At 34.2% G+C, this 14,596-nt stretch overlaps 1 protein-coding gene across 5 annotated transcripts in view; it reads right to left on the bottom strand.

Annotated features, from left to right (window-relative positions):
- Positions 1 to 14,214, bottom strand: part of LOC114331004 (coiled-coil domain-containing protein 102A) — a 129,887-nt gene extending 115,673 nt beyond the window's left edge. For all 5 annotated transcript variants that reach the window (XR_003652568.2, XM_028280458.2, XM_028280456.2 and 2 more), the window contains exon 1: positions 13,949 to 14,214. Coding sequence is in view for 4 of the 5 variants with exons in the window: in XM_028280458.2 (XP_028136259.1) it covers positions 13,949 to 14,065 (117 nt within the window). In the remaining variant the exon portion in view is untranslated. The remainder of the gene's footprint in view (positions 1 to 13,948) is intronic.
- Positions 14,215 to 14,596: the final 382 nt, after the last annotated feature.

Here is a 14,596-nt window from a genome sequence, read left to right as displayed (position 1 = left end):
GTTAGTTGTTGCTCTCGAATCCTGAGGGTCTTCTAACATTACAGCCACAAATTGGTTGCATTGCTCCTGTTTAGCTATATCATACTGATGACGACTAATAAGTTAGAAACACGTGTCTATGGTTGCATTCCATCTTGTGCATATTTTGTTTTTCATACTTATTGCGAGCCATGCCGATATCTATTAACTCGCGCTAACCTCTCCTTGTTTGATTGTTTAAAACGTTCTAAACGTTTGGCATTCCTTGCCTCAGGTAGCTGTAGCTTCCTCCGTGGATTTGTTAGTTGTTGCTCTCGAATCCTGAGGGTCTTCTAACATTACAGCCACAAATTGGTTGCATTGCTCCTGTTTAGCTATATCATACTGATGACGACTAATAAGTTAGAAACACGTGTCTATGGTTGCATTCCATCTTGTGCATATTTTGTTTTTCATACTTATTGCGAGCCATGACGATATCTATTAACTCGCGCTAACCTCTCCTTGTTTGATTGTTTAAAACGTTCTAAACGTTTGGCATTCCTTGCCTCAGGTAGCTGTAGCTTCCTCCGTGGATTTGTTAGTTGTTGCTCTCGAATCCTGAGGGTCTTCTAACATTACAGCCACAAATTGGTTGCATTGCTCCTGTTTAGCTATATCATACTGATGACGACTAATAAGTTAGAAACACGTGTCTATGGTTGCATTCCATCTTGTGCATATTTTGTTTTTCATACTTATTGCGAGCCATGCCGATATCTATTAACTCGCGCTAACCTCTCCTTGTTTGATTGTTTAAAACGTTCTAAACGTTTGGCATTCCTTGCCTCAGGTAGCTGTAGCTTCCTCCGTGGATTTGTTAGTTGTTGCTCTCGAATCCTGAGGGTCTTCTAACATTACAGCCACAAATTGGTTGCATTGCTCCTGTTTAGCTATATCATACTGATGACGACTAATAAGTTAGAAACACGTGTCTATGGTTGCATTCCATCTTGTTCATATTTTGTTTTTCATACTTATTGCGAGCCATGCCGATATCTATTAACTCGCGCTAACCTCTCCTTGTTATATATATATATATATATATATATATATATATATATATATATATATATATATATATATATATATTTGAAAAACAAAAAAACAAAAGATGTAAATCTTTGAAACACACTCAGTGATCAAAAGATAAGGATTTTACCCTAAGGTGTCGGGTGTAATGTCTTTAGTTAGTTGCATGCACAATTTTTCTCCATTGCTTCTTATTCTTTGCTTGGTTTCTTGCTTGTTCTTTACTGATTCCTCGTGTTTCTAGGAATGAGGTTACATTATCATCCCATGTTTTCATTGGCCTGCCCCTTGGTCTCTTGGTTTGTCTTCTGGCTTCCCATACTTTTTTAACTGGTCTTTCTTGGTTCATTCTAACCATGTGTCCATACCATCTCAATTGGGCCTCTTCAATTTTTTTAATAATTGGTTGGACCTTAAGATGTTCTCTGACTGCCTCATTTCTAACCTGGTTATACCCATTATTCTTCTAAGAAATTTCATTTCTATGCTCTGTATTTTCGATTTTAACTTATCAGTAAGCGTCCAACTTTCACTACCAAAAGTTAAAATCGGCACAAACACCGTCTTGTATATGGACACTTTGGCTTTTTGGGATACTTCTTTTTTTGACAGAAACGTACTTTTGATTGCGTGGTACATCCGGGCAGCACTTTCTATTCTGGAACTTATTTCAGTTTCTTCAGTTCCTCTGCTCTCTATTTGTACTCCCAAGTATTTGTAAGTATCGACTTGTTCAAGTGTATTTCCGTTAATTGTTATCTTCGTTTGTTTTCTATTTTTTCCACATACCATTACTTTCGTCTTCTCATTATTGATTCTCAGATTTCGTTTAATTAGTGCAGCGTTCCATACTTGTAAATTTCGATTGAGTGCTTCATTTTTCCCAAATATCACTAAATCGTCTGCGTATGCACACTCTGAGATCCACACTGCTTCTAAATTTCTATGTCCGGCATGTAACTTTAATGTTTCTGCTCTAGTTTCTTTAATTATGTCATCCAGGACAATGTTAAACAGTATGGGGCCTAGTACTCCTCCTTGACGTAGACCTTCATTTACTATGAACTCTTCGGATTCCATATTATCGGTTCTGATTATGTTCCTTGTATGTCAATATATACTCATAATGGCTTGCCTGAGTTTGATTTTCACACCTTTCATTTTTAAACATATGTCAATCACCTTCCTTGGAGTACTATCAAATGCCTTTTCTAAGTCTATAAAGGCTTTCTTGATAGTAAAAATGTGATCTTGGATGCTTCTGCCTTTTCTAAATCCACTCTGTGATTGTTCCATTTTAGAATCAACTTCTTGTAAAAGACGTTTTTCTAGTATTCTCTCATATACTTTGGATGGGATGCTCAGTAGTGTTATTCCTCTGTAGTTGCTACATTCGCGTCTGTCACCTTTTTTGAAAATGGGTAGAATAACTCCCACTTCCCAATCTTTTGGTATTTGGCTCTCACTCCATGCCCTATTACACACTTTTGTTAGCAGTTCATTGCCCTTGTCGCCCATGTTTTTAAGCATTTCCGCTGTGATTTTATCAAATCCAGCCGCTTTACCTTTCTTAAGCTTTTGTATGATTTCCTTTGTTTCCGCCATAGTTATTTCGTCTTGAATTTGGTCTTCCTGCTCTACCTCTTCTGGTTCTTCTGTGATAATGTCTACATCGTTTTGGATATTCAGTAGATCCTCGAAATATTGCTTCCATCTCTCTAGGATGTGGTCATTGTCATGAAGTAAGTGTCCTTCTTTGTCCCTTATTTGCTTTTGTGTTTGTGGAGCCTTTTCGACTCTTAAATTCTTCAGGGTTTTAAAGAATAACTTTTCGTTAGAGTGGTAGTCTTCTTCCATCTTGTTTCCGAATTCTTCCCAACTTTTCCGTTTCGCTGCTAGTACCATATCTTTGACTTTGATTCTTTGCAGTTTGTATATTTGGTAGTTGTCTGCGGTTTCGTTCCTTAAATAATTTTTCCAAGCTATCTTTTTATACTTCACTTCTGCTTTTATTTCATTGTTCCACCAGTTTGTACACTTTTTGCTTCTGTTATTTCTTGTTATCCCGCATACTTGTTTACCACCGTTTAGGAGTGCTTCTTTCAGTATTTGCCAAGTTTGGTCTAAGTCACCGTCATGTTCAGCGTGCTCTGTTAGGTAGTTATTAACGTAGTTTTTAAACTTGTTTGCTGTCTCCTTGTCTGCTAGCTTATGTGACCTGATTACTTCTATAGTAGGTGTATCATGAGCTTTACTTGTTTTCTTGGTCTCTTTCGTAATTAATTATTGTCGCACTCCCAAGCTGGTCCTGGCTACAACTAGATAGTGGTCACTATGTAATTCAGCTCCTCGTTTTACTCTTACGTCCTTAATACATTGCCTTGCTGATCTATTTACTAACACATAGTCTATGATGGATCTTTCGCCTCTACTTTTGACTTCTCTTGTATATTTATGTGCATCTTTGTGTTTAAAAAACGTGTTCATTATTATTAAATCATTTTCTCTGCATATATCAATAATACGTTGCCCATTGTCGTTTTTTATTTCTTCTCCATATGGTCCTAATACATCTTGGGTATGTTCATCTCTTACACCCACTCGACCATTTAGATCCCCCAGTACTATAGTATTGCCTTCTAAACTGTCTATTATTTCTGAAGCCTTGTCCCAGAATATGTCTTTGCTAGCTGCTCTTTCGTCATCATTTATTCCATATATAACGATGATATTGACTAGTTTGTGTATACATGGTATAATTGCTGATAGTGAAATGAAAGATAACGTAGTAGATGTTGTAAGAACGAGTGATAGAATGATGTCAGTGAAATTTGTAATTGATAAAGAGGTATTGAATGTTGTGTGTGTGTATGCTCCTCAAACAGGTCTGGGTGAGAATGAAAGAAGAGCTTTCTATGATCAATTGGGAGACATACTGAGTGATATTCCAGCGGAGGAGAAAGTTATAATAGGAGGTGATTTCAATGCACATGTGGGCCAAGCCAAGACAGGATATGAAACAATACATGGGGGATTAGGCTTTGGAACTAGAAATGAAGCTGGAGATGACATGCTAGAATTAGCAACAGCATTGGATATGGCGATTGTTAACACATTCTTTAAAAAGAGAGAAACTCAACTTATTACCTACAAAAGTGGACAACATCAATCCCAAATAGACTACTTCATGATAAGGAAAGAAGACATACGTGAATGCAAGGACTGCAAGGTAATAGTTAGTGAGACAGTAAGCCAACAACATAAGCTGCTTGTTCTGGACATCGAAGTAAAAAGCGAAACTAAACAAAAATATCGGAGAGGACCACAAAAAATCAAGTGGTGGATGCTAAAAGATGAGAAGGAAGGTCTATTCAGGGAAAGAATAGTAGAAAAAATATGTTGGAACATGAAAGGAAGCCCTAACACAATTTGGAGAAAAATGGCCAATATTATTAGAGAGACGGCTATTGAAATACTTGGGAAAACGTCAGGAAAGAAGTTTGAAGATAAAGAGACTTGGTGGTGGTCAAATGAAGTACAAGGAAACATAAAAGAGAAGAGAAAATTATATAAAAAGTGGCAAGAAACCAGATCGGACATAGATCTTCAAAACTATATGGTCGCCAAAAAGAAAGCGAAAGTAGCAGTAGCAAAAGCTAAAGCAGAAGCGTATTCAAACCTATACGATCAACTTGATACCAGGGAAGGCGAAACGAAGATATATAAAATAGCCAAACAGAGAGCAAAGAAAGCAAAAGATTTTAATCAGATTAGATGTATCCGAGATGAAAATAATAAAATACTAGTTCACGAAAGGGATGTCAAAAAGAGATGGAGAAAGTACTTTGACAGCTTATTAAATGAAGAATTTGACAGACAGCCTGTAGAGTCAACGGAGACAGTAGCAGCAATGGTCACCAAAATAACCAACGAGGAAGTGGCTCAAGCGCTTCAAAAAATAAAGAAAGGAAAAGCGGTAGGACCAGATGATATTCCTGGGGAAGTATGGAGAGCATTGGGAGAGACAGGAACAAGGTGGCTAGCAGGTCTATTTAATAGAATTATGGAAGTTGGACAAATGCCAGACGAATGGAGAAGCAGTATACTGGTACCTGTTTACAAAAACAAGGGAGATATACAACAATGTACAAACTACAGGGCTATAAAACTGCTTAGCCACACCATGAAAATATGGGAAAGAGTAATTGATAGACGGATACGTGAAGAAACCGAAATATCCGAGAATCAATTTGGCTTTATGCAGGGTAGATCAACAACAGATGCAATTTTCATTATAAGGCAGTTGATGGAAAAATACAGGAGTAAAGAAACAAACGCTCATATGGTATTCATTGATCTTGAGAAAGCATATGATAGAGTTCCTCGAGAGATTCTGTGGGGGGCACTCAATAAGAAAGGAGTCCCTGGTGAATATGTAAAGATTGTGAGGGATATGTATGAGGGAGTAACGACTAGTGTTAGGACAGGTGTGGGAGAGACTGATAAATTTCATGTGAAAGTAGGATTGCATCAAGGTTCTGTGCTTAGTCCGTATTTATTCTCATTAGTTTTGGACCAGATAACAGCGAAAATACAGGGTAACATTCCATGGTGCTTAATGTATGCTGATGATGTCGTGTTAGTAGGAAGTGAAAGAGACTTAGAACAAAAACTGGAACAGTGGAGACAAGCTCTGGAGGAAAAAGGTTTAAAACTTAGTAGGACAAAAACAGAGTATTTGGAATGTTCATTTAAAGATGGAGCTACTACAAATAAAATGGTATCTTTGGATGGTGAAATGATTGTAAAAAGCAATAGTTTTAAGTACCTAGGATCGGTATTACAGAGTAATGGAGAAATAGATGGAGATGCATGCAGTAGAATTAGGGCTGGATGGATGAAGTGGAAAGAAGCGAGTGGTGTGTTGTGTGACAGAAAAATTCCAATGAAGCTGAAGGGAAAATTCTATAAAACAGCCATAAGACCAGCTATGATGTACGGAACTGAATGTTGGGCAGTGAAAAAGAAAGAGGAACAGCGAATGCATGTGGCGGAAATGAGAATGCTTAGATGGATGAGTGGACTGACAAAGAAGGATAAAATTAGAAATGAGTATATTAGGGGAAGTCTAGGTGTGGCACCAATTGATGCCAAAATGAGAGAGCATAGGTTAAGATGGTTTGGTCATGTTCAACGTCGAGACGTTAACCACCCAATACGAAGAATAGCTGAAGTGCAGATTCCTGGAAGGAGTAGGAGAGGAAGACCAAAGAAGAGCTGGGGGGAGACGATAAGGCAGGACATGTTGGTAAAGGGGATTAACATTGATATGGCCCAAGATAGAATTGTGTGGAGAAATGCAATTAGGGAAGCCGACCCCGCATAGGGATAAGGCAAAGAGAATGATGATGATTGACTAGTTTGTGTTCCTCGGTTACCAGTCTTATCTTTAAAATTCTTTCGGAAATGCATTCCCAATCTTTAATGTTCTTTATTAGGTTGCTGTGTATCAGGCAGCCTACCCCTTCTTTTGCCCTTTCGCCAAGTGACACTCCACTGGTGATGAGGAAGTGTCCATTCTCTAAAAAGTGTGTGTTTTTTCCCTTCTTTTTGGTCTCTGTTATACCCAGTAAGTCTATTTGATGTTACTCGAATTCTTCAGCAAGTTCGACTTCTTTGCCGTTGAGACCTCTGACATTCCATGTTGCCAATGTCCACCCTTTGGGCTTTAGCACTGCTCTTGTGGGTTTTAAATAGTTACTGTTTATATTCTCGCTAGTTGCAGACTGCATTTTTATGGGTTTACTCTTTCTTGTCTCTCGTTGCTCACGTCTTTGGTCATTATTTATGGATCTATCTTTGTCTTTACTACCTATTATATAATTGTTCGTGTCCATTGTCATTGCCTCGTTTGTCATAGTATTTCCGGCATATTTGTTTACTAGTTTTTTGACCCCATTTTGACTAGTTTGTCCTCTTTGTTGTCCCATTTCCAGCCGACGTTGTTGATCCATATTTTATTTCCTCCAAGTCTTACATCGCTTCCTTTCTCCTTTTCTTCTTGCGCAAGTTTTCTAATTATTTTCTGAATTTCTCTCTCTTTATTCGTAGTATCATCATTGATGTATACTTTTCCTTCTTCAACATGTCTTAGTTTGGATTTATTTTTCATAACCTTTACCTTCCCTTCATGTTCTGCTAATTCAATCAGACAGGTTTTCTCCCCCAATTTGTATGCATTTTTAATTTTAACATCTATCTTCAAATTGTGTTTAATGAAGTTGCTCATTCCCTCTTTTAAGACGCTTTGATCGTATGTTTCAATTGCTAGTCCACTCATGACTACATTGTTCTTTCTTCTTTGTTTTTCCATGAATTCAATAGTTTCCTTAACTTCATTTAACTTCTTTTTGATTTCCATATTTTCTTTCTTCAGGTCTTTATTTTCTTCTCTTAAAGTCTGGTTATCAGCAATTAGTCTTTCTACTGCTTCATTACTTCTGTTTTGGTTTCTCCTTATTTCTTTGATGTCACTTGCCAGAATGTTCATCATGTCTATTAATTTATCCAGTTAACGTTAATAAATTCATTTTTTTGGTAAAATTGTGGCTTATTTCCCATTTAAAATAGTTCATTATTAAATTTTAAACCTTTCAATTTTTAAGCACTTGCGAAGCTGGTATTTGTGTAGAAACATATAAATACCTAAATAGTCGTACCAAAATACTTTTTTTTATTGTCCAGTCGGTGTTGTCATTGTAAAATGATAAGTATTATTATTTAAAACCTGTCCGAACCATTGAGAATTGATAGGAATTGAATTTTGTTGAATTGTCAGAAATTTGTTTTTATACAAAGGGTTAGTACATTTGAAGCAGTCGTTGAATCGTGTTTTTTCTTTATTCTTAGAATTTTATTTTTTATACAAATTTAGTATTTAGGGTTATTTTGTCAATAAATCCTTTTATATGCAAAAACATTATTTTAATTGCTTTGGTTTTTAATATACATCATAATAATACAACCGTAATTTTTAAATGGATTATATGTGTATACCTATTACTATATTAAGTAAGGAAATATAATTTAATAACTCCCCTCACCCCCAGGTAAAGTAAAGTTGCTACACCACTGAAAATATTTTTTTTTCATTACTACACCTTTCCTCGAGGCACTTACGAATGGAAAGTTATGTTGTAAAATTTTTCATAGAGTTATCATGGAAAAGGATAAAATGTTAGATTTTTTCTAACGGCTCGACCGATTCCAGGTTAAGTAGATACCTACCTATTGCCTTTCCATTTCCAGCCACTTCTAATTTTCAAGACAGACAAAGATAAACAACAATTATTGTATGGGCCGGTTGTATGGTTATTATATATTAGGGTGGGCCGTTGAGTAATGTGATTTTATTTTGTTTTTTTTTTTTTTAATTAAGTTTCCTGACTCCAGGAAAGATGTATTATAAACTTACTTCACAGTGTTTTGTTTTATAACTAATTTAATTTTTTTCCACTGCCACAGAGCTACATTATAAGAATGGGATTTTTACAAAAAAATCTTATCATCTAATAAATGTCAAATTCGTTTTTTTTTTAATTTATTATGGTCGCCTGAGCAAAAAAAAGTGTTGGATAAGATAATTGCCATCATAGTATGTAAACTGCTCGTCAAAAGTTAGGGATATAGAAAATTAGGCTGATTTTCATAGTTGATTTTTTCGCGAATAGACGGGTTCCGCTATTTTTTTCTATTTTAGATTTTTCTTTAGTATTTACACAGTTGTGCAAAGGTTTACTCAAACTTATGTTTTGTACTTATACCAGGTGGAAGAAAAGAAATGTTTTTCTTATGTTAAGTTTGAGACACCCTGTAGGGAGAACGAGGTACAAATGTGAGTATACATCAGAACAATATTGTAGTATTAGGTTTTCTGAACATGTTGTTGTTTGAATGTCCCTGATATCTTTAGAAACAAAAAAATAGACGGTTTTGTAGATTAACATGTGTTTTAACCGAAACAAAAGTTTGAGACACCTTGTAGGGAGAAAAAGGCACAAAGGTATACCTCGGTATTATGTTGTAGTCTCATATTTTGTGAATATTTAATTTTTTTAATTTCTCTGATATCTTTAATAACAAAGAAGCTAGACGGTATTACTCTTTAATATGTGTTTCTATGTTTCACATGTGTGGTGCAAGTCGTCAGTTAAAACACATATTAAAGAGTAATACCATCTAGTTTCTTTGTTATTAAAGATATCAGAGAAAAAAAAAAAGAAAATATTCACAAAATATGAGACTACAACATAATATTGGGGTATACTCACCTTTGTGCCCTTTTCTAAATACAAGGTGTCTCAAACTTTTGTTTCGGTTAAAACACATGTTAAGTTACAAAACCGTCTATTTTTTTTGTTTCTAAAGATATCAGGGACATTCAAAAAACAAAATGTTCACAAAACATAAGACTACAATACGATTTCGATGTATACTCACATTTGTACCTCGTCCTCCCTACAGGGCATCTCAAACTTAACATAAGAAAAACATTTCTTTTCTTCCACCCGGTATAAGTACAAAAAAAAAGTTTGAGTAAACCTTTGCATAACTGTGTAAATACTAAAGAAAAATCTAAAATAATAAAAAAAAATTAGCCGAATCCGTTAATCTGTTTACGAAAAAATCTACTATGAAAATTCAGCATAATTTTCTATATCAGCATAATTATTTTGGTCGATAAGTAACTTTTTTCCACTGCCACAGAGCTATATAAAACTAAGAATTTTTCAAGAAAGCTATATATTTTTTGTATGGTAGATTTTTTGCATACAAAAAAATTAAATTGGGCTAAAGCTAACTTTGTTTTAAATACATAAAAAGTAAACGAAAATACACCCTCCCAACTGCTTTTGTGCGACAAGGGTACATTTGCCAAGAGACTGGTTTCGGGATTTTCAACAACTTCCCTTAGTTGGTCTTTTGGTAGCTTAATAGCTACACGAGGCTCTATCCAAAAAACTTTCTGGCAGTCGATAATCTCAAAATATTTCTTAGCGTCAAAAAATAATTCTGTTACTACGAAATGTTGCTAATTTTTGTAATTTGATTGTCTTCTCTTAAAAATTCTTTGGAATTTCAGTTGTCTTATGGTTTTAAGTTTATCGAATAGCATAGGCAAAATAATATTTTCTGGACTCCCAAAGTATCCACTTCTTTGAATACTTTTATAGACTAAATCTTTTAATTCTGGTAGTAAGAAGAGGTGTGGACACAGAGTCTTATTGTCTTAAATATATGTCTTGTACCATAAATGCAGGACGGTTGCGGCTTAATGCAAAACCACATGGGAGCATACACTTTTATTTACAAAATGGCTTAGTATTTGTAAATTTTCAGAGGGGTTTCTGATTGCTTCATATAACAGAAAGATACAGGAAGCAGTGGTAAGCCAGCGAGAATGAACCATTTTTCCAGGCTGTCTCTTAGAAAGTTTTTATGAACAAACACCACTATTAACTGTTTGACAAATAATATCGTACAGGAATTGTTGCCATGTGTTCTTAGAATAAATCGGAAAAGAGCATGTGATATATTTTTATTAATTTATTTTTATTAACATGGAAAACATTAACTATGTAGATAAAATAACGAGAAAAAATTTTAAATTTCTCTAATTATGTCGAAATAACAACATTTTAGTATCAATAATAAAGTTAGAAAGTGTAAATAAAATTCTGCTGCTGTAAGCTTTTACTAGGTATATATTTTTTATTATAATCTACATGAAAATAAAATTTGTAAAATAAAGTGCAAAATAAGTAAAATTTTGCAGTTTTAAGATTTTACTATATACTTTTAGTTTATTATTCTCTATATAAAAATAAGATTTGTATAAACAATAAGGTCGTCAATACAATAATTACCTACAGATTATCTAGTAATATTATTACATAGCATCTTTTCACCTGATGTCGAAAAGCCATCGAAAAAACTCTAACATTGATTAAAGATAGAAATATTAAATATAATGTAAATAATAACAGACTCCAGAATATATTATGCAGCTGAAAACACAGATATACAAGTCCACAGAAATATTAAAAAGCTGTGATAATAACAGGCTCCAGAATATATATGCAACTGAAAATAGAGATATATAAGTCCACAGTACTATTAGGAAAAATAATTTGTCTAAAATGGAAGTTGTACTTTTTAATATATTAAGGAATTTTCATATTTAAAAAAACTACAAAAAAAAAACACAAAAATAGAGTACTGACGAAGTGAACACTTTTCAGTAACTAAGAGCATTTCAGTATTCAGGTACATTCATTCCAAATAATAAAATAATAAAAAGAAATATAATAAAAAGAAAGTCATAAAATGTATATCTGCGGAACATCTGTGCAATCTGGCAAATGCAAATTTAAACGTTCTGACTCTATTGCCAAATATCTCCAGTAATATATCAGGGCAACTGCCACAAAAAAATTTCTAGTAATTAACTGCAATTAATATCAAAACAAACAACAAATATTTATTCGTTCGTGTTTTACATAAATTAAAAAATATCAAAATCCATAGAATAATGCAAAAAGGTAGTTTTCGAAGTTTTCTCTGTATATTTGAAGCGTGCAACATACTGTACATTATATACATTATAATCACATGGCAACACTGTCAAACTTCAATTCAACGTTCTATGAAAATCTAATGTGGCTAACTTCTCGAACCCTCCAACTTAATGAAGTCCTAGATGTGTTTCGCAAACATGCAGTAATTTTCCAAGGGGCCCAAAAATGCATGTGGCACACTGGTACTGCTACCCAGTTGTTCAAATAGATGTCTTAGAGCAGCGATACTCAACCTTTTTCTTTCCTGGGCCACATAGTAGCCATTGCCGCAGCTTGCGGGCCGCAATCAAGATGCAGTACTATACAGGGTGTTTCATTGGGAAACGGAAATACTTGAATGGTGAATAGAGGTAAATGAGGCGATTCTAGACATACTAAATTTATTGCTCCACTTTATAACCGAGATACAGGGTGTTTTAACGATTTTGCCCATTTTTTTCTGGACCCATAACTTAAGAACCACCTTGTATACTTTTTTGATATTTGGTACACATATGTCACATTTAGAACCCGAACTACATAACTACTAACCACAAGAAAAATCCAGGTCTGGATTAAACAAAATTATAAATCCATTGTGACCTTGAAAGAACATCCTGTATATTGAAATTTTCAAAACCCGTTTGCGCATTTGAAAAGAGCGTTAATGGAGCTTCCATTTTTGCGCAGACAATTCAATGGCGTTAATTTTGAAATTATGTCGAAATTTTTAAGAACTCATATTTTCAAAACAAAAATTTCGATATAATTATTTCAAAATTAATGTCATTAAATTGTCTGCGCAAAAAATTGAAGCCAGCAATTAAATTTACTGTTTATGTTCCTTTTAAATGTGCAGACGAATTTTAAAAATTTTAATTTACAGGGTGTTGTTTCAAGGTCACAATTATTTTTAATTTTTTTCGTTAATCCGGATCTGAATTTTGCTTGTGATTACTAAATGGGTCGTTGCAATGTAATAAATAAGTATTGATTATTTTTAAAATGAGTATTTGTTCATTAACTTTAATAATTTAATATTAAAAGTTAATAAGACCTTGCTTTTTAATCACAATTCTTAAAAATTTCAATATAATTTAAAATTAAAGTCTGCCTCACTCCCAAACACTCCTCAAACATATCCGCACACTATCAAATAATTAGAGAAAACAAGTGAAATTTGATTACAGGGCTCTTTAGTTAGACTTCAGGCCGCATAAAAAACGCTAGAGGGCCACATGTGGCCCGCGGGCCGCAGGTTGAGTATCACTGTCTTAGAGGCTTGTTGCTCGCCAACTTGTTGGCAGACATACCAATGCAGGGGCTTTCCAATTTTATTCGAGAATAGGTAACACTATAATCACTCCTTTATGCCCTGTGTTTATGACAGGACCGTTCAGTACAGAAGCGTTGACGTCCAAGGTTATGTTATTTTTGAAAAGAATTAATTGGTAATGTTAACTGTTTTTACACTAACGTATATTTTATTTGGGTATTTCGCCACATTTTCTGAAGTAGGTTTCTAAATTAATTTTTGTCTATTTATTATTTAGTAGCGAAATACCCAAATAAAGTATACGTTGTATACAACGTCACAACAATGTTTTTTGAAAAAATTTTGTTTTAATTTTTTCCACCGCCACAATGATATTTTATATTAAAAAATATAGAGCCTTTGTGGCAGTGGAGAAAAATATTTTTAGCTACTGATTTTGGACTTAAAATTTGTGTTTTAGTACAATGCAACTATTTTGACCTCAGGTGTTGTTATTTTACAGAAAAAATTTTTTGGCCAACCTTATTGTATGTACAGCCCTTAAAAATTCAACTAATTTGATACGTTCCTCTAGTTTAGGTGATTTTATATTTATTCATTTCTATGAAAAAAGGGTCACAGGGATTACTTATATTAATAAGGCTAGTTGGATTGGTCTAAAATTTGAACAGTAGATTCTGAATCACTTCCCATTCACTTTACAATCTACCTATACATAGTCAAGTACCTTCTTGCAAATTGTGTTGATGTCCATTGAAAGCAATTTCTTATGAATAAGAACAAATTCTACATAAAGTTTAACACAACAAATTCAATAAAACCCAGAAAATGAATTGTTGCATTTCCATTCCTAATATTTAAGAGAGAAATTATCTTTCTAGTGAGATATTCTGATTTAAAATGCTTTGATATTTGACTGCTAATTTAGCCAATGATATTCGAAGTCTTTTAAAGGTAACAAAATGTAGGTACAATTGGCATATTTTCTTTATTATATAAAAATTACCTCATTAGCTTCCCACTCTGAGATATCTGCAATTCTAGAAGATGTAATAGAAGCTGCATCGTGATCTCTTGGATGCTGTCGCCTGGAAGAAGTACCACCAGTGTTGTTTTGAGCCATTGTTAATATTTAATCATCATCTACTACTATTAAAATACGATTTGTTGGATGGTATTAATATTATAATATTGCTTAAAAATATTTATATTATGAAAAAAGCTTCACATTCACAAAATTGACACAATTATTTCTGACACTAATGACAATGACAATGACTAATGACAGAGTTGATTCTGACGCTTGACAGCTTTGTCCACGGATTCACCCACGGTTCTTAAGCCGGACTCAAACGACTCGTGTACTTGGCGAATAATCGTCACTTGCGTATACTTGCCATGTCGTCTGAGTGGAATATTCGTACAATTATTTGTCACTCGTTGCCACTCGTTCATCTTCCAACTGTTGTCGGTAAAGCCGGACTCAAACGACTCGTGTACTTCGCAAGTACAGAATTATTCGCATACTTGGAAAGTATACGAGTTTGCGATTGCGATGACAAACAGGGCACTCACACGACGTGTACAATTTACAAGTACGCGAGCGTAAACATTTGGCTTAACGACCTTGACAAATGAATCAGTGGTGTGATTA

Source organism: Diabrotica virgifera, chromosome 7, assembly GCF_917563875.1.
Source record: "Diabrotica virgifera virgifera chromosome 7, PGI_DIABVI_V3a".
Lineage (NCBI taxonomy): Eukaryota > Metazoa > Arthropoda > Insecta > Coleoptera > Chrysomelidae > Diabrotica > Diabrotica virgifera.
The sequence above is the reverse complement of the archived record's forward strand: the minus strand, read 5'-3'. Positions and strand labels throughout refer to the sequence as shown.